The sequence below is a fragment of the Anabas testudineus genome, chromosome 8, assembly GCF_900324465.2.
Source record: "Anabas testudineus chromosome 8, fAnaTes1.2, whole genome shotgun sequence".
Lineage (NCBI taxonomy): Eukaryota > Metazoa > Chordata > Actinopteri > Anabantiformes > Anabantidae > Anabas > Anabas testudineus.
In genome coordinates this window covers 8,659,896-8,686,951 of record NC_046617.1, presented here as the reverse complement: position 1 = coordinate 8,686,951, position 27,056 = coordinate 8,659,896, and the positions used below count along the sequence as shown (strand labels likewise).

The 27,056-nt window shown below is 42.3% G+C and overlaps 1 protein-coding gene across 1 annotated transcript; it reads right to left on the bottom strand.

Moving 5' to 3' along the window:
• Positions 1-2,085: 2,085 nt before the first annotated feature.
• Positions 2,086-26,752, bottom strand: rnd2 (Rho family GTPase 2). Its single transcript, XM_026362387.1, has 5 exons — positions 26,471-26,752; positions 25,935-26,022; positions 7,699-7,808; positions 5,322-5,456; positions 2,086-3,160 (listed from the first exon to the last, which is right to left on the bottom strand). Exons 1-5 carry the CDS (start codon positions 26,570-26,572, stop codon positions 2,891-2,893), a joined length of 705 nt encoding a protein of 234 aa, XP_026218172.1. The 5' UTR covers positions 26,573-26,752; the 3' UTR covers positions 2,086-2,890.
• Positions 26,753-27,056: the final 304 nt, after the last annotated feature.

The following is a 27,056-nucleotide window of genomic DNA, read 5'->3' as shown; positions in this document are numbered from 1 at the left end:
GATCCTGCCCTGGGCAACACCTTTCTGTAGCTCTCATGTGGCTTCTGTGTCCACCTACAAAATGTCCTGTCTCCTTTGTTTACCTCCTTTAAAGAACTCACCACTGAAGAGCTATTCTTTTACTGTCAAATACCCACATTTTGTAGATCTTTGTATCAAATACTCACAACAGATTCCTTCTATTGTTAACATAATTATTCTGCTTACATTTCATTTGAATAGTTCTCGTAGCGTGACGTTTTGAGAAAAACCAAAAGAAATGTTTTCTTCCTTCACTGCCAATGTTTTATAGCCATTATACACTGCCCGTCCGAAAAAAAGTCACACACTCTAATATTTCATTGCACCACCTTTAGCTTTGATTACAGCACGTATCCAGCGTGGCATCGTGTCTGCAATGTCACATTTATTCCTGTCCAGAGTTGAATTCATTTTTCACCAAGATCTTGTATTGATGATGGGAGAAATGGACGGCTGCACAAAGTCTTCAGTACATCCCAAAGATTCTTAGTGGGGTAAAGGTCTGGACCCTGTACCAGAACTCTTTCACAATTTGAGCCTGATGAATCCTGACATTGTCATTTAGGATGCCTGTGCCATCAGGGAAGAAAAATTCCATTGATGGAATAACCTGGTCATTCAGTATATTCAGGTAGTCAGCTGACCTCATTATTTTGACACATAATATTACTCAACCTAGACCTGACCAACTGCAGCAACCCCAGATCATAGCACTGCCCCCACAGGCTTGTACAGTAAACTCTAGGTATGAAGGGTGCATCACTTCACCCGCCTTTCTTCTTACCCCATCACTCTGGAACAGGGTAAATCTGGACTCATCAGAACACACGACCTTCTTCCATTGGACAGTTCCTAATCCAGTTTTAGTAGTTTCATCAATCTCCATAAATGTTTTCTTTAATTCATTCATGCTAATAATTTGACCCCTCTGAAACAGATTAACATCATTTCCAAGACCACAGGATGTGTCTTCAGACATGGTTGTTTAAGAAATGAGAAGCTACTCACTGCATGAGTTAGGGTTAAATAACTTGTTACCAACTGAAAAATAATCATCCCTGCAGTAATTATCCAGTGGGAGGCTCTTACCTATTTGCTTAGTTAAATCTTTATCTCTTTTTTGGATGGGCAGTTTAGTCTGTTGAATAGAGTGCATCCTGCACAAAGGAATCAGCTGCAAATATCTTCAAGACTACAGGAGGTAAGTACTGTATTCAGTACGATATCTTTTTGGTGTATTTTTTATTTTGCTAATTCACCACAAACACCACTCTGCCACTTTCCCCGTTTCTTTTCTTAGTGTGTTTCTCTCTCTTTCTTGTATTCTTGTTTTGCTGACATTTCATACATCACTTGAACTCATGTTGTCAATGGTGTAATGTCGACAAGGGATGTAACAACACTTAAGTTGTCGGGCAACACTGACAGTTATAAAGGTAAAACTTTCAGTTCCTGCCACAATGTTCTGACTTACAGTAGACGGACCTGTCCACTCTCACCTCTGAATAAATGCTGTCAGGATACAGTAGCTAACTGCAAAAAGATTTCAGACAGAAAGTCCTACTGCCTAAGAGAAACTGTCTACTCTGAGACTGACCAGTGCATTCTTTTACAGAAGATCAGGGGGAAAACAAAGTCAGATCAGGAGTTCAAAGATCAACTGGACGGCGAAATTGTTCTCTGCAGATGAGAGATCTCACGTCATGTCATGTGTCGTACCAAAGAGACTTCAAGCTCCGTAAACAGTATGGAGTCAGACTCAGTCATTTTAAAAACACTACTTCAGTGCTAAATCGTTGCTGGTGCATTGCAGTTCTATTTTGTTTTTACCAGATGAGAGATCTGCACTTTACCTCAAAAGACCGACTCATTCTTCAGGCTGCAGTGCTGCTTGACTTGCAGTGCAATGAGAGAGCAAAGAGAAGGCTTTAAAACAGGAAAAGGACAGTTATTATTTGCTGATATTGCTTTTAAACTACATCAAGAACTAATCCTGTTTCTATACAGTCGATTTTCTTGCTTTATTTTACAGGTAAGTGAAAGTACAACTAAATAGAATAAATATAACATTTTACCACTTTATTTTCCACAAGGAGACATCTTTAAAATAGCAACAACAGCGTTAACTGGAGTGAATCAAACTGACACAGTTGGAGTTGATGAGAAAACAATTGTGTTCAAATGCACAAAATAAAATCAGATATGTTGTGACTTGTTTTTCTTAAAATGCACTTGTGGTAGTAATGCTCACACACACTTTTCACAATATTTTGGACAGTGTTACAAAGTCTCATGTCCAGCTTCAAATGTTTGGTTTGAGCCATCATTCACTGAATCACTGGAGTTCCTTTCAGCATTACTGTACATACAAGGTTTCCTCTCAAATGTGGCAACAAGAAGCATCTGTCCTTATGTACGCCTTGCAAATTGTCTCCAAAAACAATAAGTTTCATTCTCAGACATTCTGCTCCAACATGGTTCTCCTCACCCACACGCTTCAGTCTCCTCGTGATCACCCTGCCGCTGTAGCATCCTCTTATTAGGGCGGTTTCAGGAAATGAATTCCTCCTTAATGCTCAGGCAACATGGACGACACTTCCACTTTATCAGTCTCCACATATCCGGAGGGTTAGTCCAATTTGCCAATATTTCAGAACAACACAAATTATGTAAACATTTTAGAAAATATGCACGCAGGCAAAAAAAGAAAAGAAAAAATCCAAAGCATTTTGTTTCCACATCGCACTGTTTCTGTCCTCAGTGCAAAAAATGAAAATATGAGAAAAAAACAATAAAGCAATAAATAGACTTCTTCTGTTATATATTTCTGTTTATATATATACATATATATATATATATATATAGGTCTCTACATGAGCACACAGCTCTTAGCCCGGTCCTTCCTCATGGCCGGAGCCTGATCCATTTGCTCAGTCCTTCCTGGAAGAGGAGGCAAGGGGAGCTGCGAAACTCGCTTCAGGCCCCTGCGGGAACTGCTGCGTTTTAACTGCGGCTTGTGCGTCCGCCGCACTGATGCCAGTGTGGTGATGTGGAACACGTCTCGAACGCTGTTTTCCGAAACTTTGGAGGTGCACTCTACATAGGCCACCGCCCCCATCTGTCGAGCTATCGTGCTTCCCTGAAACACAAAGACAGGCAGAGCAGGAGATGATTAGAAAGCAAACTTTATTTATACAGCACTGTTTCAAAACAGAAGTACCGAAGATCTGCAGGGGGGACTAGATGCTATATTTTATGAGCAGTTCCACAAAAACACCATCTGCTGTAACTCTTTGACATCACAATGCACTTTTGCTCTGTTTAAAGGATTTCAGTGGTTTTGTATTCATCTTTTTTCTAACAGAAATCCTGACTGTGACATAACAATGTCTGTTCTCTCCTCAGGCTTTTAGTTGTGCTTGCTGTGAGGGTTCCTATGAAGAAACTGACATTTTACAATATCCTTCATTGTACCTTGGCGTAAGCAGGCATTACATTTCAACAGTGGTGGAGTAAATAACCCCAGAAAGTGGCAGCAGTCCTGAGACAAAGATGTTGATCTAAACCGTAGACTGAATGTCAATGATCTAAACATGTCTGGAGACAAATGAAGCTCCTCCACCGACGGCATGAATAATGTAGATGTTCTGACTCCTTGGTCTGTGGTAACAGATCGGGAACAGTGCAGCACGGAGCCCACTGTGCCAGTGTTGACATGGTCTATGCAGTTATTTAGAGAAGAGAGACAAAACTCTGACAGAACTCCTCCGGCGCTAGAGCTTACCCCTGAGTAATGTTACAATATACCCAGTTAATTGAGGCTGTAAATTGTTTGCTCGAGATCAAATCAGAGACAAATTTAATTTTAAAGTCCCCTGGCCTCTTCACTACAGTACAGTACAGGCCCGGCTCTTGTTTTACGATCAGACTTTAAACCCACATTCACACAGGATCAACACATGCACAAACTGTAACAGATCAGACAGAAGAGCATTTCCATGACATTTAAGTCTCCAACAAAGAGAGAGAGAGACAGCTTTTCATCCCCAGCGGACAAGGCTTGATTTTTATCATGGCTCTGTACTGAACCTCATATAATAAGCAATGAAGTCATCATTAAGCGGAATGACCAATTTAAATTCAGGCGTGGTGGCAGTGGTGGGACGGGGGCAAAGGTAGAGACTGTCATGACGAGCAGAAACGCTCGATCGGATCTCAAGCAGATTAGCGAGGAAACGTCTGGAGTTCACCCAGAGGTCACTTTTCGCCGGCAGCTCTTCAGCTGTGTTGGAATTCAATTTAAGATCAACAACAGGATAACAACACAGGCTATTGGATTAGAGCACCAAAAAATTTACTGTGCACAGCTTTGGCATCTGCTGCGTGACACACATTTTCTGGCCACGTTAGAGGCACAAACGGTAGCTGCCCCAGACCGAAATAGTTCCCGACAAGGAGCAAAACAATAGCTTAATGTAGGCCTGGCCACAAACAGCCCTAAGCCATTTTACTTTAGCTCTGTGGTTTGCCACTCCATCTTTTGTTGATGTATCTTATTTACATGAGCTCTCTGTTTCTCAGTAGTTGATTTTCTGTGCATTTAGCTCCCCGACACCAGCAGAAAATGAGGCTCCTTTGTTTAAGAGCTTTTGTGTGGTGTTAAAAAAAAGAGTCACTCCACTTTTTGCATGTCCAACGTGGGAAAGCACAAAATGAACACAGTGAAAGCTGATTAAAATTCACAGATTTACAGAACAGTTTATCATCCCCTCCCTTTTCTCCCCATTCCCCTGGCTTAGAGGTCATGGCAGCATGCGATAAAAGGGCTCACTCATTTATCAATGTCCATTTTCTATTCACCCTGCAGTTTGAAAATCCCTAAATCTGCATGAATATTTCATTTCAAGGGAAAAAATGTGTCCCTAGACATAAACTCCTCTAACCACCCATGCCTCCTCCAAGGCCCTCGCTTATAAGAAACCTTACATCGCTTGTCAGCAAATTTCGGTCAAAACGCCAACCCCAGCAACATGTCCCACGGGGGTTTCACACAGCTCTTATAATGTGGGGGCTGATTGTGTCCTCACACCGCCTTCCTGTGGGATGTCACCAGAGAGGCAACACCACTGCTGATCCAAGATGGAAAAAAAACCCCAACATATTGTTGCTGAATTGCTTTCTAATTTATTTTCTGCGTCCCTTTCCAAATGTTTGTTCCTTCCTTCAGCACCTTTCAACCTTTCAAGTCATTCTGTAGTTACTTCCTTCTCCTCAGATATCCATCATGGGCCGGATCTCACCTGCTCATGGGTGACAGGGATGAGCCGCTGCTTGGACAGTTCCCGCAGGGTGTTGACATCTGTCCTCATGTCTAGTTTGCAGCCCACCAGCACCACTTTGGCATTGGGACAAAACTCCTGTGTCTCTCCTTGCCACTGAAGAACCAACAGAGAAATATAGGAATACAGCACATGTTATAGTGAGATTTAGGGAAATGAATTCTGTCCTGTGAAAAAGATATTTAAAGCGTGAAAGTGAAATTAAAACAGTTTGTATCCAGTATTCTATTATGACCATATATGCATTTATTTCTTTGACTGTTTTTATTATAACAACTTGAAATTATAGGACATATGCACACAATTACAAAAACAACTTCTGTAGGCTCTACTTCTGTAGCCTCTCCATATTTTATATTTCAGATGCCAGCTCTGTAGAGAAATATGGAGAGGCTCAAGCACATAGGTTGAAGTAGAAGACCTGTCAAAATCTGATCTCAAGTTTCTCAAAACTTTCTTCTTTCTGAGAGACCAGAAGAAGTTCAGCAAGGACCTGGCTCAGCATCTGGCAGCTTCATCTGGGTTCCAAGTTAATCCTTTTATAGTCTGAAGTAGCTAAGAAATCTATGGCTTGACTTTTTTAAACACATCATTTTGTGTTTGTTGCTTTACTGTTGTAAACAGAATATATAGTTGTTTTTTATTGTTGATTGGGAAAAGTCAAGCAATTTGACATTTTGTTTTTCACTATTTTACTGTCATTTTACAGACTGAGTCTCAGTCTGTTGTTTTTTCTTTAACGTACCTATTTAAAAAACAATCAAGACTCACTAAACAAAAAATATCTTTCTGTAGTGCTACCTAACCTAATGTTTGTCATTTTTACTTTATAAAGAACTGAAAATCAACACAGATAATCAAATACTACTAATAATTTATAAAGACACATCTTTCATCATTCATTTTTCAATGTCCAGCTGTGAAATAAACCCTATGAAAACATGAATTTATTCATGCCGGCTTAGTTCAAGTTTCTGTAGTACCTGAAGTGTATTGCACTTTCCTCATGCAGCCTCTGTCAACAAATCTATTTCAGGTTCTGTATAGAAAAGGTTGAGCACTACTTTCTAAAATCACCCTGAGATTAAATGTCACTTCTGAGACTCCGCTGAGCCAACGCAGCACAATATGACAGCAGCCGACAGCCCTGAAATATTCCACATGCCATGTGCAGAATGGCAGTAGCCATTCATCTTTCACGTTGAACACAACCTTTGACCTTTCAAGCCCATCCCTATTCTGCCGGTAACATCCATACAAAGCTCAGATTGTTTTACCCTCTCTCCTTCTCCAGCTGTCAACCAGTACCTTTGGTGACCTGTTTTTCTCTACAGTCTAATTTGGGATGGTGATTGTGCAGCAGGTTTTCCATGTGGTCCCGCATTTCAGAAATTACCAGAGCGACAGCAGGGGTTTGGGGTCATGAAAAGACCCTGCCAAGAGATTCATGGGAAAACCAAAAGCCTGACGTTAGCACAGCTCTCCCTTGTTGACAGAGTGCAATGAGGCTTGTGAGATATTTGTGGGTTAAAAAAAAAGGTGTCTCGGGTTAGATCCACAAAGTCTACAGGGGCATATAGCAGTTCCCGTCAGACCACTAAACATGTCAATAGGACAGCCGTGGGAACTTTCTTTGACCCACAGGGAGCACAGTTCAAAGGCAAACACTCACACGTGGCTTCAAGATGGGAGACCACTAAAAGGCACATCCACATAAACAAGCCTATTAACTTGGGTGTCTCTACATTCAGTCTACAATAGGTATTTCAAAATACGTGTGGCACACAGGCTCCCATCAGTAAAAACACATCCACGACCATAATCCTGCCCCACCAGTACCACACATTAGCCGCCACCCAGTATTTCAACATCTTAATAGGCCACCTCATACATGTGAACTGCCACAGTCTGGCCAGCTGTTCTGCATAAAACACAGATTGAAATTTTAGAGGCAATTTCTAGTTCTCCTGAACGGGCTCAGCAACAGCTCTTTGATACCGCATCGCTAATTTGCGTATCTGATATTCCTCTCGAACCCCACCTGGCAACAATGCCTCTTCTCTTATTCTTCACTCTGACCTTCTGTTCCTCAGAGGGACGAGGGTCAAGTATCCATGGACATTTTGATGAGATAAAGAATCAGAGGCTCTGACCTCTGTGCTGATTTGCTCTATTGTTGAGCCATGAAAATGCAAGCTGCTGGCACAGAAATCTGTGTGGATACAAGATGCTGATCAGGAAAAAGTGGATTTTTTCCGGTTGGTTCCCCAGTCTCACGGCAAATATTAAATGCTGATCCAAAGTGTCGGGAGGACGAGATTAAATAAAAAACACTGACCTTCTTTATGACACTGTCCAGAGTCTCTGGGCGGCTGATGTCGAAACAGATGAGAACCGCATCTGAATCAGGATATGCCAGTGGCCTCACGTTGTCGTAATACGAGGAACCTGTGGACACAAAATAACATATGGAATAAGGTCATTCCTGAGAATCTCCTGTGTGTACCTGTTTTTAACTTGATTGACCCCATGAGGATCTCCATCCCTGACATATGGCTTATCCTGTCAATTAAAAACATGCTGGAAGGTAATATAAAGGTCGCTCATACATGAATAGCCCATTAAAGCGGGGCATGTCACATACACTTGCTGTTTGAACGCTTGTGCTTGCACTCTGCAGATGCAAATGAGTCTTGATCTTAACAGTTGTGTGCACATATTTGAGTATCTTTGTCTTTTGGGGCTTCCACACATCAGTGGCCTCCCTTTATCACAGTGCTTCACAAGGAATGTCAAGAGGTTACTCAGAGTAGCTAACACACACACACACACACACACACACACACACACACACTCCAAAGTGAATTATAGGGGGCTGAGGACCGGAGGACTTGTGCACACAATCCATAATCATCTTGGAACATCAGTGAATGTCAGCACAAAGGCCAAACTAAAGGTTGAGCCCCTTAATTCTCTCGACTCATCCCTCTTCCTGTCTTTCTTGCAAGTGGTCCTTGTTTTAAATTTTTACATCTTTTTTCTGACTGCATGAAATTCACAGACACTCACATGCTTATCCCCACTTTTGCTTCTCATTTCTGTACCTTGATCAAATTTGAAGGCACAGTGGTGCCTCTGTACTTTCACAAGCCACTCGGTTACACAGCTCTTGCTCCCTTACAGATCTCATTAAGAGGCTTGTAAAAATTTCTGAGGCCTCTGAGTAATGTGGCTGTGGGCATCCTCCATCCTGCCTCCTCTGGGAGCTGGCATGCACCTGAACTCTTACATTTTGATACCAACAGTACGCTGGTTGATTTAATTTCGTGCCATAAAAAAGTGGTTTGGTGACACATTTAAACGTAGAAATGCTATAAATTTACATTAATATGGAATTGAATCCTTTAAGGTCATACAAACTGACTATGATAATGATAGATTAACTTTGCACTTGCTGGTATTGTGCTTCATACCAGACCTGACACAATAGGCAGACAACCTGTCAAAGTGCTACATGCCCTTGTCCGGCAGGGTTAGTGGAGTCTGCACAATGGTGCTACGGCCCGTTGTAGCATTCCTATGTTCACTTTGTTAATGGTGACTGAGACTTTAACAATAGCTGCACGTGGCCCATAGCCTCTGTCATTCACCTCCCTGTCCTATGGTGACCTGCTACCGCCCCACTGAGAACAACGCAGTTTTTCACTAAAATATCCTAGATGCCTGCTCTACCCTGTAAAACTTAGTAAAACTTTTAAAACATGAATTGCTTGCAGACATTTCTCCTTTTATTGAGGTATAATCCTGCCAATTGGAAACACCACCGTCTGCAGTTAGCAGAAATATGTACTGTAGCCTACTGTGCCCTTACTAAGGGTGCATAAATACATCACTGATCATCTGTGTTAACTTAACTTCTTCATTCAGTTAGGAGAGACCTATTCCAAATCACCAAAAACCAAAACCTTTTGCATTTTAAAGCCTATAGGTAATGCACATTAGAGGCCTCTTCAGGCTGGCTTTTTTTTTTTAAATGATTATACATTTTCAGAATAGCTGACATTGGCACATGTGCACCTTTATGCACTTTAGTGCTTAAAAAGCCTTTAACCTATACAAAATGCCTAAAGGCAGTTTTGCTTATTCTATGATACAAATCTTGTTTTACCATATTTAAAAATATACACTGAAATCAAATTAAATCACTAATTTTAGCCTGTACTCTACTGGAGATTATTTGGAATTCATGCCCCTCTCATCTTATTAACATAAGATTGCAACTGTTTTGTACTGCACTGCTGAAAGAGCAGAACTGACACACACACACACACACACACACACACACACACACACACACACACACATGCACTCACATTTCCTAAAAAGTCCAATCACATAGATGCCAAGTCCAGCAAAGCACACATTGTATGACAGCAAGCTCTGATTGGTAGTGGTCACACATGAGGTGCTGTAGCTGCTGAAGTTGTTCTTTAGTATGTATCAGAGTGCAGCAGACGTGTACTGAGGTTAGAGCTGAAGAAGAAAAGAGCATGTGGGAGGGGACATAAAAGACTTTGACGCTGAAGTGAGGGCAAGGTGCAGAAGTATGTGATGATAAGAGAACTGACTGGGGAATTAAAGTAGAATCCACATAAAGAGAGCGAGAGATGTCAGATGAAGGAAGGCTGAGCTAGTGGTGCTTGTTTGACTTAAGATGTAATTAGTTGCTGAAATGAGTTCGTTGGGATCAATTTATCAATCCGAAAGATCAAAATGATTGGCAGGTCACGGTCACAACAGGCCTCTGCCACAGCACAGCAAATTCAGAGCTCTTCTGCCCTGAGCGACAGCGAGGCTAGCTCAGCACTTTTGCAAAGTCAGAAAAAAGTCCTCTGAGGGAGAGGAGGAGAAGTGCTGTGTTTAAAATGAGCAGAGCAGGCACAAATAAAAGCCAATCACCATAACGATCGAGAGCACGAGGAGGAGGCATGGATGGGGGTAAAATAGTTTTCTTCCAATTGTAAAATACTGTATATCACCTCCGCTGCCTGAAATGAACTCAAGCCTCCTAACAGCGAAGAGACATGAGCAGATATAAAAAAAAAAAGGATGTAGCTGAGGAGGAGTGGAGGTGGAGGTGGAGGTGTAGACATGCAGCGAGTGTTTGGGTAGGTAATGAAAGCACTGGACGCGGCAGGACTGATCAAATAAAGAGGTATGAGAGCTCTGGCTTGGCCGATTGGTAGAGCTGGCCTGTGCCCACTGACTGTGAGGTGGAACAAAAGGTCAATTGAATTTCAGACAGAGGCAGGATGAGATGGATGGGGCAGGGGGGGGCGAGGGAGGGGAGCACAGCACAGCCTGGCAGGAACCACTAAAACCCATCACGCCTAGCAAGGAGCGGGACCCTGCCACACCGTGCCAAGGACATGCATAAAACACCCCTCACAAAACCTCCTCCAGCATTAGCATTTGCCTGATTTAGCACTGGCAATCTCTCACGCTGGAAAGTGGATTCCTCCCTTTTATTTCCACGGGGCTATTTAGCGCGTAGCCGTGCTGGAGCGCCCATGCAGGAGGCTCCGCTGAGCAAGGGTGACAGATTTGGGAGGAAAGCGTTCGTCGCCAGCCATCAGTTGAGCTTCATCAAAGGCCAGAAATATCCCAGAGGATAGTGAGCCGGACTACTTAGTGGAGCGCTAATGTACAGAAATAAGGCTTGAGGGTTTGTGGTATGACTTCATTTGTGCTTCCTGCCCCCTGACACATCAATTCCCCCGTTGGGACAATCTGTCTGTAACATGACAGCTCTCTATCTGCTCATTCAAACCAACCTCTCTGAAACCATCCATTTAGAAAGGACAAAAAATGAGCTTAATACATAAAACAACAACTAGAACAGAAGACGATTCATCAGGCAACCTGTGAAACTGAGTGTGCATCAGCGTCTAACGAAGCCCTCCAGTCTTCACGGCATTAATCTGTAACATCGCAGCAGGACTTTCTCTCTTTCTCTGTATGTTGCATGCTCATTGCATACACAGCTAAAAAGCAAACCATTATGAGTGAAGGGGGAAAGAATAATCTTTGCCTCAAGGCTCCCTTTTGTGTTCATGCACATATTGCAGGGAGTCAACAGCAACTAACAGCCTCATTAGGCTGTACAGACACTGTGGAAAACCCCCATACGCAGACAAAGACGGGGTACATGGAACCAAATCACCAAATAAACGAAAACAGTTATTGTGATTAAGTTCGCTGCAACCTTAGAAACAAAGCACATTCAGCTCCGCATACACTGCCTCGTTTTTCCTCCTGCAGCTGTTTTCCTCTTGAAATACACCTTCAAAGCGAAGCAAAACATTTCAACTTAGTTTGGCCGGGTATCGTAGCAACATGGCGGGCTTCATTGTGAAGCCCTGAAAAGAAGTAAAGAGGAAAAGACCAGGAGAGTGAGGGGATCGTGGAGGCTAATGACTCCGGTACACTGACGATTAGAAGTAACTAAGAGGAAAGAAAAAAGGGGTAGGCACTCCAACATTTAAGAGATTGAGCAGACATTTCATTGCTCAAGGTCCAGCCTGTGTTGTGAACTGAACTTCCCTTCAATCATGGTTCTAGTCAAGCAGAGATAAATAGAGATTGCTGCATAGACACCCTTGGAAACAAGGTGGACTTACCTTGACCCAGTAGACTACTCTGCTGTACAGGGCAGCGTGTGTTTTATTATGTGAATGTGCACACAATTTTATTTTACACTACCAACTCCAGCATTCAATCCAGTCTGCCGCCATGCTGCCACTGATCTTTTTCCCATGGGTGAAATGTTGTACTAAAACTCACAAGTGTTGAAATGTGTTTGAAAGGTGAGTGAACTAGAGTTCCACATATTCAGCAAGGACATTTAAAAAATGTTTAAACACATTGTATAAGTGTTTTGCTGTTGTTAAAATGTGCCTGTAACAAAAGTATGAACTACCTATCACATATTTCTTGTCATAACAAGACCTATCACGTGGACAGTTAAGGGAGTGTAGCGTAAGCCTGTCAGGTATGTAGATTAGTTAGTTAGATAGTTTTAACCAGTTAGAAACAGATGGTGATCAGTCTTCTTCCATTTCCAAACAGCAATGACTATCTTGATTTCCTGTATACTTTGGGCCCACCGGAGACACAAAGCCCAACCTAACCCACTAACTAGGACACACAGGACCGTGCACTCCACCAGCCACTGAAACTGCTCAAAGCTATTTGGTGAAATCATGGACAAATAGCCATTTGATTGCTTGCAAGTTCGAACAAGTAAAGCCAACACCTGTGTCTGGTGTAATAATACTCGTGGTTTAGTAGATTGCATTTTGATTCAGTTTTGGTTTTAACTTGTTTCACTTCAGACAGATTTTGAATAACGTCTTTGTGTTTTTCTACCAACATGCTGCACACATCCACACTTCAACGTTGGATCTCATCAAATTTGCTAATAAAGATTAACTTAAAAGCAAAGTTAAAAACTCCAGCTTCCAGCCTCTGGCTCATAATCCTCCGCTCACATTCACACATGCATGCACACACAAACACACACATTTGTGTATAACCTCACAGACCTTGCAAGGGTTTATCATTTGTGCCCTGTGCTTGTTACATTCAAATAGCTCTGGCTGTATGGTTCATGCTACATTATAATAAACCCTGTTATATTTTAAAGCATAGTTTTTGACTCTGCAAACAAAATACTCAACAACTGCCTTCATTATATTGTTCTTAATGCAATAAAAAAATAGTAGTTAATTGTTTATGAGAGACATTTACTTAGGCAGCCTAAGTAAGCTATGCAAATCAAAAACACTGGTATGGTCCTTTAAATATAGGGACCTTTGTAGTTTATTACAGTGGCTACTCATAGTGTTTCATTTAAGGTGGGGAAACCATACAACAATATTCACTTGTTCTTTTTGATGCAGCATATTTGTAAACATGAGCAAATAATGCTATCTGCCATCAGAGCATCTCAAACAACAATATATAATCCTGACATATGGGACACAACAGAGATATACTATATTTATTTTCCTAAAATGAAAGTGAAGAATCACACAGACAGAAGACATAACTGATAACACAAAGATGTGCTTCCCAAGCCACATCCTATATCATATCTTTTTGAGCAAACTCCTTCACATTAATTCCTTTGTATAGGTCCACAATGATCATCAGTGATGTAAGATCTATATAAGATGTCAACCTGGAAGGTAATATTGCAATTACAACAATTTTACAATTTTTACACCCTCACATAAAATGATGGCCAGATTCTGGTGCAATATGTAAAAGAAAAAAGACTATCTGCCATGGTCTATGGGAGGCAGTGAAGCCACAAGTGAAAAATTAACTCAGAGAAGCAACCATTGAAATCCTGTTATAATCAACTTAAGCTGGACGGCACTCTAGACTGGGCTTTACAGATTTAGTTGCTCATTCTATCTGACATATAGGCTATACAACTGTGTATACTGTACCATACAAACACATACAGTACAGTTTACACACACACAGACAAAGCAATTGATCCGTAATAGAGATGACTGTTTCAAGTTTTCAAAGGCATTAGCACACAGCCGGGACAGTGGAGGTGACACTGGGTTAAATGGCCATTAACCTTCCATGTCTGCTGCATTCACGCAGGGGATATTGATCAAAGTCCCTACACATTCCCACCAGGGGGATTGCAGCCTTTGAAGGGCGTCAGGCACCTTCCACGGATCTGCTCTGAGCCCTGGTGCAGAGGAGTTAATGCTTCTGTCTGTCGTCCAATTGCAGGTTGAAAAGCGAAACTGGCCTCAGCACTGACAGCACAAGTAGAGAACAGAGCAGCTTCGGGCACATCTTGACACAGACGTCTCGGGGTTAGTATCTACCAGTGAGACATTAAAGACAATCCAGAAAGTCCAGTTGGAAGAATAGATTTTGTGTTTGTGTAACCACCCACCCCAACTCCAGCGCACCTCCCCATTCAGATGAATAAGAAGTGCTGTGTTTTTTGCAAGGAGAATGAAAGTCTGTCTGAACACGGCCTTACTGTCTGCCTCCTGCTCGCCCCAGGGTTATGGAGATGGAGTAGTGCGTCCGCTTTCAGTTTCTCCTCACCCCCAGCCACGTTTTAATAATCACACACACATAAATATGCTCTCATTCCACTGCAGAAACAGCTATGTGTTTTTTCTGTTGTTGTTTGATCTCTATCTCTCTAAAGCTTCGGTTCACGCTGCCTTTAAAGATCACTGTGCGTGGTCTTTAAAGGCGTCTTTTGTTGCTCACTTGTCCTGCCAAACTCTAATTCTCTCTCTTTGCTCTCTCTCTCTCTCCCCCTGTCAAACCCCAAATGACTTCAGATTTGCTGTGACAGTCTACATCGGAGGTGACGCTCTTAATTCCTAGGGAATGTTCATCTGTTTAGATGTTATAACACCTGGTGCGTGTTTGTGTGAGGAAGTCGAGTAGCTGTGAACAACTGCTGGCTGCGTAGAGGGAGCACACACAAAATCAGTTTTTATCTGTTTCAGAGTTTCAACCTCTGTGCCTCTCGCACCAGAACCGCTGAGTCTCATCGAAACACCAGCAGAAGCATGTTGTTTGGACAATATCAACCAAACAACACAGTTAAAAAGAGCAGACAAGCGCTGGTGAAAGAACTCCAGACGCTGACTTGAGGATTATTTGTTCTTTGCACAACCTCTTTTGCCGTTCAAACCCCAACTGGTTCCAATATGCCCAACACAGTCTCCCTTTATTTGCTTTATTTGTTTTTGTCTGGTTGCTCAAACTGAACATATAAAAAATGATTCTCACTTTGGGGAGTGGTATATTTTATTAGAAAGGATGCTAGTTGGGATATCCAGTTTTGGTCCTTATAACAAATCAGATTGGGCACATTTCTTTAGAGCTCTATCTCTCCAACCCTGTTGACAAAAAGAGAGATATACCACAAATAAACTGAAAGTCAATGGATACAGGTAATATCGGGATTCTGTAAGTAAAACTAAGCACCCTGTTTAGCCTGGAGTCACTTTCCAAGTGATTGTTGCATTATCAAAATACTCTACCAGCATAAGGATCTGCCTGTACTCTTGTTACAACATGATGTGAAGTGTGAAATCACTGCTGTGGATCTGGCAGATTATGTTCATATGTAATCCTGCTTAATGTTTTACATGCAACTCTTCCACAGCCCCCACCACCAAGTGGCACAAAAGAAATGTATTTTCAAATTGTTTACATAGCTACTCCGTTAAATTTTCAGTTCACCAAAGTTTAAAACAGGTGGTTTGAAGTTGTTTGGCTAAACTCCAGTATGCTGGCAGTTTATTAAGAGAGCCTCTATCTGCCAATAACTACAAAACATCAAGCTGCGGTGAGTATGTGTTTCACAAGACCATTTTTAACAATCTTTGAACAATTGCCATTGAATTGTGAGAAGATTGCTACCTACATATGGCGATAGTCATGCTAATTCTTTGACCAAGTAGTGGTGATTGCAAAGCTACGATGAATTCTGCTCTGAAAAGCTCTCAGCCCTCAAAGACTTACCATCACCTCACCTCTCTCACACACTCACATAGTATTCAAATCCATCTCTTTATATTCCTTTCACCTGTAAAACAGCTGAGATCACATACTTTATTTCCACTGCTACACATTTTTCAATCTCCTACGTTCTTCTTTTGAAATGTCTTCTCCCGCTCGAGGATTTTCATTAAAACTTGTAATAACACTGACTGCAGCTACCCTGACCACCGCTGACTGTCTGATTTGAAAGTAGGAGTGGGAATATTCAGACAGACATATGAAAGAAAAACTTGTGAGTGGAAAAGGACATCCTCTGCTTCACCGACTCCACTTCATCCAGAGCATAACCATCCAAACACATCCCTATCATGGTGCTATCTATCCCTTGGCCCACTCTGCAACCCCTCAGGGAGGCTGCCAGGGAGACATGGCACAACTTCAAGTGCAATTTCACTTTCCACAAAAGCAGCAGCAACGAGAAAGAGAGCACATCGGATCTTGTTTATAAATAAATTCATCCATAAATGATGGGATCTGTCGAGTGTGTGTGAGAGAGGTGCAGATGGGGGATGAAGGATGGAGGTGAAAGACGTCTCTTTCCCTGTATACCTTTACACTCAGATGGGTTTCAGACGGATGTTGAGAGGGTTTTGCTCCCATGGGGGAGGGTGGGCTGAGGGACTGAGCGCTAGTATCACAGTTTCAGCCTGATCTTAATCATTATCATGTCATGTCTTTGAGCCACTCTAACCCTCCTGCTGTGACAGATCCGGCTTTCGTCCCTTGCCCTGCTGTTACCCCAGTGTTCCCACCTATCTTATCTGACTCTCTCTGACCATTCACTTGCCTTAATATATGTATACCAGCCACTTTCACTTACCAGATTGTCTATTATGCATCCACTATACAGTCTCTTCCTGTCCCTCTGATTCTGCCATCTGTATTCTGGATTCTGATCTCATGCTTAACCCTTTAGGACAGGTTTGCCCTCCTTTGTTTGTTTGCCTGCTTCTGACCTCTGATTGCACAGTATTTGTACTTCAAGTATAACAAACCAACAAACAATGAAACCCAAGTGTGGAAACATGAGGAGGCTACAAACAAAAAATTACCTATGAACACCTATGAACAAGCTGGGGCAGAGACCTGAAAACCAAACAAACAGGTGAGTAAACCCGGGAAGTGACGCTGCCCCAGTCTGAGTGTGAGAGCGTGGAACTGTAACATGAAGTAAACTTGAGCTGCCCTTTCATCTATTTGTCTTCAAGTTGTGTTTCTGGGTCCTCGTCTGCCCTTACTGAGCAATTACATCTAGCTTTGGGAGCATCAGAACCAGTCAGTGTGGCTGTTTGAAGTAGGGTGATCAAAGCTGGCCCTGCATCGGGTTCTGTTACAGTCAGCAGAGCGAGTGGACCAGGAGAGGACACAGAGAGAGTCACAATTCTCTGGGCGGGTTTCTTGTCTGCCCAGATGACTGAGGCATTCACCACTGCTGCTGAATGGGGAACGATGCCTTGTTTAGAGTCACGGTGGATTAGTCTGAAAATGTGTGAACAGCACTGGGGTTGATGTCTCACTTTAAGTTACAGTCACTCCTGAAAGAAGAAGGTTCACACACAACACTGTCTTGAACTAGAAATCACGGTTGTGTATGTATTCATTTAATATTTAGAGTAAGTGTGTACTGTAAATGTAAAATTATTTATAATTTTAAATTATGTAAGTGAGTCTCTTCACTAAATGATGTTAATAAAACATACAATATTTGGTGAAAATAAATATTAATGTGTGTAATGAGTAGAATATCACTTTAAAATGACCGAGTCAGATCTGTCTGAGCACTTGAACAGGAAATACATAATTTATTAATTTAGCCTGCTGTTCATTATGTGTGAAAAAGCTTAAAAGTTCAAGTCAGAGAACTTTGTGTCTGTGGTGACTTGACGTCCATGTGCCCTTGAGGTAACTCCATTAAGGATTAATAACTTCCTTCTTCTGTGAAAATGGATTCCCTAGCACCACGCCATAGATCTTGTTTCAACAGGTCAATGGAGACAAATGTTGCACAATTAAAGCGCGCTTCCTCCATCTACTAACACAATAGACAAAAGCACATATGTGTATGCAGATTAGTGTTTTGCATGAACATGAGTGCTGCAGTGGTTTAAAAGTGTGACACAGTTGGCGCATGTTTCATCTATCTCCCCACGGAGCAGAGTGGGTCAGGTCTCAAGGGTGCCACTGACTAACCTCACTCACAACACAAAGCCTCGGAGGGTGGGGTGTAGCGTGTGGGGCTGGGAAAAGCACAGATGTACCCTTATCCTTCTGTCTGCTCCTTCTGTCCCCTTTCCCAGTTTTGAACCTAGTGAACACTTGCTGCTCTTATAACATGCTCTCAGGGCATCCCTCCCCCGTGCCTCCCATGCTGTTATTTGGTTCCACCCCTCAAGCCCCCAGTCTCTTTGCCCCCCACCCGAGCAACCCTTATTTGCCCCATTATGCCTCTGGTCAGCTGAGAAACAATGGGAGGGGTTACAGGGTCAGAAGTGTTGTAATTCCTACACACTAACTAGCTCAATCACACACATTAACAACAATTCAGTGTTCCTTGTTTATATTCTTGAGGTCTAACAAATTTCTTAAATGCATTCTTTCTTTATGTACTATCACAAAATACCCATTATAAACTGGTGCCATGCACTCTAACTTCCTCTGTTGTGTGTAAAATGTTGGTTACTGTTCTTTATTAATTGTTCTGTGTTATATCTCTGTATTTCATAATGTGTTATCTTGGTAAGAGCAAATCACAGGTATGGTTTAAAAGGTAAATACAGGAAGAAAATAAGGAGTTGATCATAAGATAATGGCAACGATGTTGTTGTTAAAATTATTTTATTCACAAACTATAATGTCTTTTATGATTGCCAACACATCAAGTCTTCATTTTATCCTTTTCTTTGGTGTTAGTCATTATAATAGCTAAATTCTCCTCTCTTAGCAGCACAGTGTGGTAAGTCTTAAGACAAGCGGTTTAATCTGAGCAAATGTGAGTTCATCAAAGCCTTAAGTCCTTTTCTTTACAACGTAGCTAAAGTCTGCTTTTAATTCTGTTCAGTGAATTTTCAGAGCCTAATAATTTAACACTTTGATTATTCCTAATGCCACAGGAACTAAGTAAAAGCCATATGCGGTCTATCAGCAGTGTTCAGCCCTGCACTGCGAAGGACATGCTATTTTAGCAAATTATACACTTTTGCCAGGCCCTCAGAGTTAAGATGACTGTACATTAAGGCTGAAATGTGGAGAAGGAATTTGTGGTGGCTCTCCTATCATCTCTGTATCCAGGGTCATATTTATCACATTTACAGGCTCCACACATGAGTGATCAGGAGTGAGGAGCATTATCCTCTGAGGCCTCCCAGAAGTGCTTGTTGTTTATGGGCAGAAGGACGTGTGGGCTGCTCAGGATGTTTAGTATCCACCTAAAAGTTGACAGAACAGCAGTTACATGCCCGTGAGGTGCAGGTGGCAGGTTGCACTTGTCTGTATGTGTACAGACATCGGTGTGAGCGTGGGTTTCACTGTGTCACAGAGGAGAGTAGACACTGTGGTAATTACAGACTACGTGTTCTTGTCAGTGCTGCCGGCTGGCTTTCACACAGCACCTCTTCCCACCGCCTGCTTAACATGGCCCCTGACTGCTGGTGACCTCAAAACAGTGCTTCAGCAGTGCCCGATCAACGGGCTATCACAGATGCACATAGAGAGGGGAGGATACATAAACAGCATCCTCAACGAATAAGGGTGACTATCCACCTCCACAAGTTGCGTTATGCTCTCCTGCACTACTTGTTACTTCATCATCTCTTATAACTAGAGCATCTTATGGGCAGACATTTCCTCTTCAGCTCGTTGACCTTCTGTGTAATAGTCACGTAGTGCTGAGCTCCAGGGACAGAGCACAGCTGCTTGCCTGCTCGAGAACCAAGACATCCAGCCCAGCAGCCAGGACTACCTCATGTCCTCAACCCCATCTAGAGAGGCAGGGTGCAATGAAGTGCAGCACTGTGCATGAGATCATCTTTATTCATAAAGTTTGGAGCTATTTGCAAAGAGAAAAAGACAAAGACGGTAATGCCCAGAACACAGAGGAAATATGTTCTTGTATGTCCAAATAATAATTTATGCATCTATAATTCTGTAAGCGCCATTTTTTGTTACTGTATTTGCATTCATGTGTGACAATGTTTAGTGAGCTGTAAAATATATTTTAGTTATTGTTTAATACCTGGACATTGAAGGCTCTGAAGCTATTAAAGTAAAGCAGTGGCCGTTAAATTAATTTTAATGAAATGTTCACTACATTTGCCTTTTTTCTTATTTGGAATTGGAACATGATCATGATCATTTACAATATGATGACACATAAAGACTGCTCATCCACTTCACCACATCTATTATGTAAAGTGGCTCTGTAGGTCTAACCAATGACTGCGATCCGAGGGATTTTTAGGTCAGAGAGGATGCACACTCACGCAAGGGGAATGAGAATCATGGAGGGACTTTTGTGGATGGAGGGGGCTGGAAGTCATAATGCCCCAGATGACAAAACATAGCCCTCCTCTGTCTAGAAATACCCTCACAGGCATTCTAGTAACTGGTGATTGGATACAAGATCACCAGGGTATTTCCCACACTTGCAAAAATCTAAGATGGCATTCAAGTTATTCCAAAATGTAGTCACTGCTCAGCTGTTCTTGTGCACACACTTCAACCAGAAAATTTAAAGGAGAAACTTCCATTAAATGTAGATAGTGGCGTCACAAACACAGTATAAATTGTTCTATCTGGCATGCTTCTTCATGCATTTAGAAAAAATAAGAGTCTACATCCATGCTTGTAGCTCTCACAGGCTCAGGCATATCTGAGCTTTGAGATAAATGCTAATGTTTTCATGCTAATACATACAATATAGATGCCAATATTAGCAGGTGTAATGTTCATCCTATTCACCACATAAATATAGTGTGTAGTGTTTGGGTTCTGAGGAATTAATCCAAGATAATAAATAAAATAAGAATCACGAGGCTACTTACAGAACTAGTGGGTAATGAGAAGGCTTTTCAAAGTGTTTGTTTTAACGATGACTTACAAATTGGTATTTTAAGGTATAGTATTTCACCAGCCTTGCACTCAAATCTTTTGTTTACTTATTATTACCTGAAACTGTCATGCAGACATTCTCCCCGAGTGCAGGCAGGAACTTACCAGTCTGCTATGCATCATCAAAACAGGTTTCGTTTAGGCAGTTATTGCCCTGGGCTGGTTAGGCAAAAAGTAGCAACAACATTGAGTGGTTTCAGCTTAGCACATACATTCAGGCATGTGAACATCAGTTGAAAGGGTGTCGTCATCCTCCCTTCAGGATGCTGACAAAAAAATAAACAAAAAGGTATGTTTACAGTCTGTGGTTAAATGTGCAGCTGCCTCTCCAGTGGGTTGCAACCACCTAAACAGTATCTCATTCCCAAATTGGAAATTGTTCAAGGGGAGGTGAAACAAAAGAACAATGTTGGTTTGAATCATTTAACACTAGGTCTAACATTACAGCAGTGATTCAGACAGGCTAAACAGACCAACTGCGAGAGCCAAAACCAGATAATGTTATCTCCTTTGATCAGAGTGCTCGGCTCATACTCAGGCCTGATAGCACTTAGCGAGCATCTCCCACCTTCAGCGAGCCATAGGGTGGAGGGCAGAGTCGGATCTGTTGATTTAATACCTACTCTCTGTTTTAGTTGTAGTTCAGTCATTCTCTATTAAAGATTAATCAAGCAGGAAGTGTTGAGGGACAGAGAACCCCCTGGACTCAGCATGTTTTTACAGGCCCCTGGATGCCCTACTGGTCCAGTGGGCTGGGAATGTGGAGTTTGAAGAGCAGAAAGAGACCAGGAATGTTGGAAAGTCTGTATGAGAGGAGGGAAACAGCCAGACTTTGAATCAGAGCGAGCGCTGGCACGGGTAATGGTGTTACATATTTGCAATGTCTTGTTATCGTCTCTCAAGTCAAACACAAATCACACCTCTGACTGTGAAAACAAATGACGGCTTTTTCATGAGCAACCAATCACAAATAAACAGTAAAGTCATCTGTAACAGGGGGAGACTCGGTCGAAAAGAGGGATTTGCATTTCTTGCGAGTGCTAATTTTATTTAAAAATCTGTTAGAGTACTAAACTGTGACATTACAAACAAATATTTGTCTGCTGTCTAACACTAACTGTGCAGCACAATAGTGCTTCAAACTGCAGCCAATTCATGAAAGCTTTCATATTTGTTGTTGTGACCACCCAGTGTCAGACGGGTTTATTGCAAGAAAAATCCTCTACTGCGCAGCAAGTGATGCGTTTCATGTTCCCACCAGCAGAACCCGCACTTTGTTTGGGAATAAATAGAAAAAGAGCTTGGTGGTTAGAGTGGGAAGTGATAGCCAGCGTCGCTGATCAAAGAAACTCAACAGAAACTCGAAGTCTATCCACAGAACTTCTCAGGATAGGAGTGATGGGAGTGTCGCATAAATGACAAGTGATCTCAGTGCAAAAACACCACAGCATGAGGGATTAGTGCAAAGATGTTAGTACAGGAAGAAACAAAAACAAGATTCCTGTGGCTTGCCACTTGAAACATACTCTAGCATGAAGAGCATAAGAGTTAGTTTACTTGGGAGAATCAGGTCAGGCATTAGAGAGGCAGTGGAGAAGAAAGGAGACGTTTCTGCTGCTGTAGAAACTGGGGAAACCTGGTCTCTCATGACTCGTAGGAAACAGCACACACACTTTAGTGGGGTATAAGTCTGAGACCAAGGTTAGGAGGCATCCTTGCCATATTGGGTAGAGAAGTAGAGTGCCTTAATGCCTCAGGCTCGGTTCAAAACCCAGTCTGGCTGACTACCAATGGGTCTCATGGGTGCTGATAGTAATCTCTAATGGTCTTTGGACAAGTTATGACAAAACCACATTGACATTTTGGCCACTTAAGAACTGGGCAATTAAGACCCCGATACATGTAATGCTGAAACAGACTACATCATGCTCACTTGTGTAGAACAGATTCATACAGTGGTTTTTCTCATTTGAATTCCATTCAATCACTTTGTAATTGACTTAATTCTCCAGATGGTCTGGGCTGAACGCAGGGCAGAATACAAAGCAATGCTCAAAGTTGCCCTCTGGTTCCCAGAAGGCACAAGACCTCCCTGTTTCTGTTTAATACTTCTTAAAATACTCATTCATTTAGGGAGTGCAGCGCAAACACACACACGCATGGGCAAACATACAGATTTACGCCAGTGCGTAAATCAGTAGTGACCTCAATTAGATAAACACCTCACCCTTGTTCTTACCCCTCCTGCAAGGACCAGACCTTGGAAGAACTGGAATTAATGAGACCAAACTAATCGATGCTCAACTTTCATGCAGCAACAATGAACACTGGAAGCATTTCTAATGGAAATACACATCTAACCATGCCGGAGTTATTTGAACCTGGAGAGACTCAATCTAGTTAAATATCCCCCGCTTCAATAGCAATCAATAATTCTTTGAGAACAGAGCCACAGCAGGCAGGCTTCAACAGCAATTAAATACCAGACAATATTTTCTATGAAGAGACTGAAAACTTTTTGGTGAGGAATTAATCTCTACATCTGGGGGAGAGCAGGAGGGCTGACTCATAAATGTCACGTCTAACTTCAATTGTTCGGTGGATTGTAGCTGTGCCACGAGACGACAAGTGTCACAGTGAAACCTCCTATTTGCATGTCCTTCCAAAATAACAAGAACTGGAGGCTCGGTGACTTACTTGTAGGTCACGCCGAGGCTTATCGTTAGTTGTGGTTACTTTTAAAGGAAAATGAAAAGAAAGTAAAGCTCCCACAATGACTATTAGTGGGTTCTCCAGTTCTTTGTTCTCTCAAAGGTCAGCACATTCAAGACAGTTTGAAATGGCCCACAGGTCAAAGTTCATTAGGTTTTACATGTATGATAAAGGATGTCACAGATTTACTTCACCTCCAGCTGAGCAAATCCACAGATCACAGCGATTCCACTGAAATAAATTGATTTCAGTCGGAAATTTCTGTTATTATTAACGATGGTGTGACCGAGCCCTCAGAACCGGTGGTGCTAGAAAAACAAAAAAAAAAAGCACAGCTAGAAAACGGGAGCTGAAAGCGGAGATGGATGAAGCAATAAAAAAAAAATCTGATTCTAAAAGAGGAACGATAGGGGACATGCTATTTTCCTCAGATGAAAGCCTTTTTCATCTAAGCGTGAGCCAATTATTTTTCTTGTTGAGAAAAAATATGAACATCTGTGTTTGCTGTGAATCAGTGAATAATGGCACACCACACACACACAGAAGCACACACACACACACACACACATTTGCCCTGTGGGTTGGGTGACGTCATGTTTGTGGTGGGGTGGGCGGCTCCTGGTTGAAGATTAAAACGAACACAGCCAAAGGTTATTTAGACATTTAAAGATGGACAGAAGCACAACATTCCCACTACATCATTAGCCTGTTACAGTCAAGTGATAAGAAACTCTGCTGTGACCCCTGAGCCCCAGAGGACCTCGACCCCTGACTGACAGGCTCGAGCAGATTTACTCTATGGGTCGACATGAGGTCCCAGAAAAAGCAACATTCTTTCACTGTCTGACAAAATAACACAGAAATACCCCCTATCATCTGTCCCGGAAGATAGTATTAGGTTTGGGAATGTTTATGATAAAAGAAGAAGTTCCCCTGGGATAGTTCAGTCCTCGGACTGGATCCATGTCACCAGTCAGATACTGTAGCTGGCGGGAGCCTGTGGCCTGAGAGTCTTGTGATGAGATGCAGATGTCAGGGTAGCTGAAGGCAGTAAATCCATCCTCACTGACAAGAATGGGATAAAAGTAGAGAAAGGCTTTCTATGCAGGGGTCTTACTGATGTTACTTGACAGCCTGGAAGCCAAAACTACTTCCACATCAAGATGCACGTTTACACACTGATGCACAATCAAACGTAAAGTCTTTTTTTTTACAATCGGATATGGATGATATTCTCCTTTTGATGGTACAGTGCTGACACGGAGTCCTAGCTGCAGAACAATGCTGTTTTTACCCTGACATCAGCAGTTGCTCATAGCATGAGAGCATTTTTAAACCTGACATTTTAATGCTTTGGGAATTTTAGTCAGGGTGGGAAAGCCCCTGAAACAACATTTACAATACTGTAAGTTGTCGAAATGCTCAGTTAAAAACGTCATGGATAAATCTGAAACGAATACATTTCTTTCACGGTTCGGGAAGGTACAGCAAGGAGTGGTGAGCAGCTGTGTAATCTCTGGAAACTTACATGAACTATGTCTAAGTAAAATTCCTAACGTCACATCAGAGTTCAAATCTGAACATGTGGCAAATAAGGAATGTTCACATCAGCAGACATCTGGGCTTATATCAACAGATAAGTCACTAAAGCAGTACAGTCCATTAGTCTTTGTTGGAAAAAAAAATTGTTTAAGCAGTTAGGGCAGTTACTGGTCCCCTCGGGCACATCCTGTCTCTATTATCAACGGCCTGACTCCTTTCTCCCACCCTCAGTAGCCTGATCCTGACCAGAGCATGGGAAGAGTCAGCCACACACAGTGGACGGCAGATGACAGAATGCAAACACAGGGAGCAGAGAAACATGGCTGGCACCAAGGTTTCAATCACAAAGAGCCGATGCCATAAGATAAAAAATACAAGAAAAAGCAAAAAAATAAATATATCTAACCCAAGCTTGCTAGGTCAAAGCAATTTATTCAAAGAGATGACTGCTGGAAAAGTTAGGAGAGGGGAGTTGGAGGCAGTCCTCCCACGGTCGCAGCCAGGGACAGACACGGTGGCAGGGCTGGGAATGAATTGATTTGATGTCATCCTTTAAGAGATGGTGCAGACAGAGACATGAAATTGTCTTACCTGACGTGTCCCACATATTCAGCTCGATCCGGTGCTTGTCTATCTCGAAACTGGCAGTGTAGTTTTCGAACACAGTGGGCACGTAGTTCTGAAAATGAGGGATTTATTTTAGTTATCCAATTAAGAGGAACAAGACAAGCCTGTGTTTACACAACCACAGGCTTCAGAGGAGCAGACTAATGGGAATATTAAATTTGAAATGATGAAAAGGATTTCTCAGCAAAGCCAGAGACGTTAATTCCTTTTGGGGTTATTTAGAAATATATTGTAGCATATGAGGCAACGCCTTAAAGTTTTATGAGCACCACTGCAGATACAATATAAGTCAAGTTAATTTTGCAGGCATTGATCACAGTTCCCTCTCCACCAGTTCTTGTTCTGTCTCATCAGACAGGTGGATGTAACGTGCTGAACAGGTGATGAAGTTGCTCAGCAATGACTGTGCCCCTCACTCACTCCCAAACTCGTCCCTGTGTCTACAGAGATAAAAACACTAAGTTCTGACTTTTCATTTTTCAGACACGCTCCAGACATACCTCTGGATAACAGTCCTTGGCAAAAACGTGAAGGAGAGCAGTTTTCCCACACTGCGCGTCACCGACCACCACAATCTTACAGCGGCTGCCTAGACTGTCCATGGTTCATCGGTCAGAGTGTGTGTGGCTGACGCGGCGATGGGTTGCATCCAGCATCCGACTCAGACTCAGCAGAATCAAGGCTGAAAGGAAAAGAGGAGCAAACACATAGACCTGGCCGGTGCGCCTTATCCAGCTCCTCCTGTCAGACGCGCAGCCTTCAGGTAGCGCCTCCACACTGTGAGCGACAGATCGGCTACTGAAACCAGGGGCAGGGCGCACACAGCCCTCCCTAGAAACTCCGGCACTTTGATTACTGGCCACGCCTTCCTAATAGTCATGTCTGAGACACATCACTCAATGTGGCATAATAGACTCCGCTTATTGGAAATAAAGAGTCTGTGGGTCTACATAGTCTACAGTAACCTCACCGGTTTGGTATTTGCCTTGTATTTCAATATTAGTCTATTTATAGCCTAATGATAACAGTAGAATATGTCCCTATAGTCGAGGAGATAATGCTGCTGCTGTTTCTTCTCACATCTCA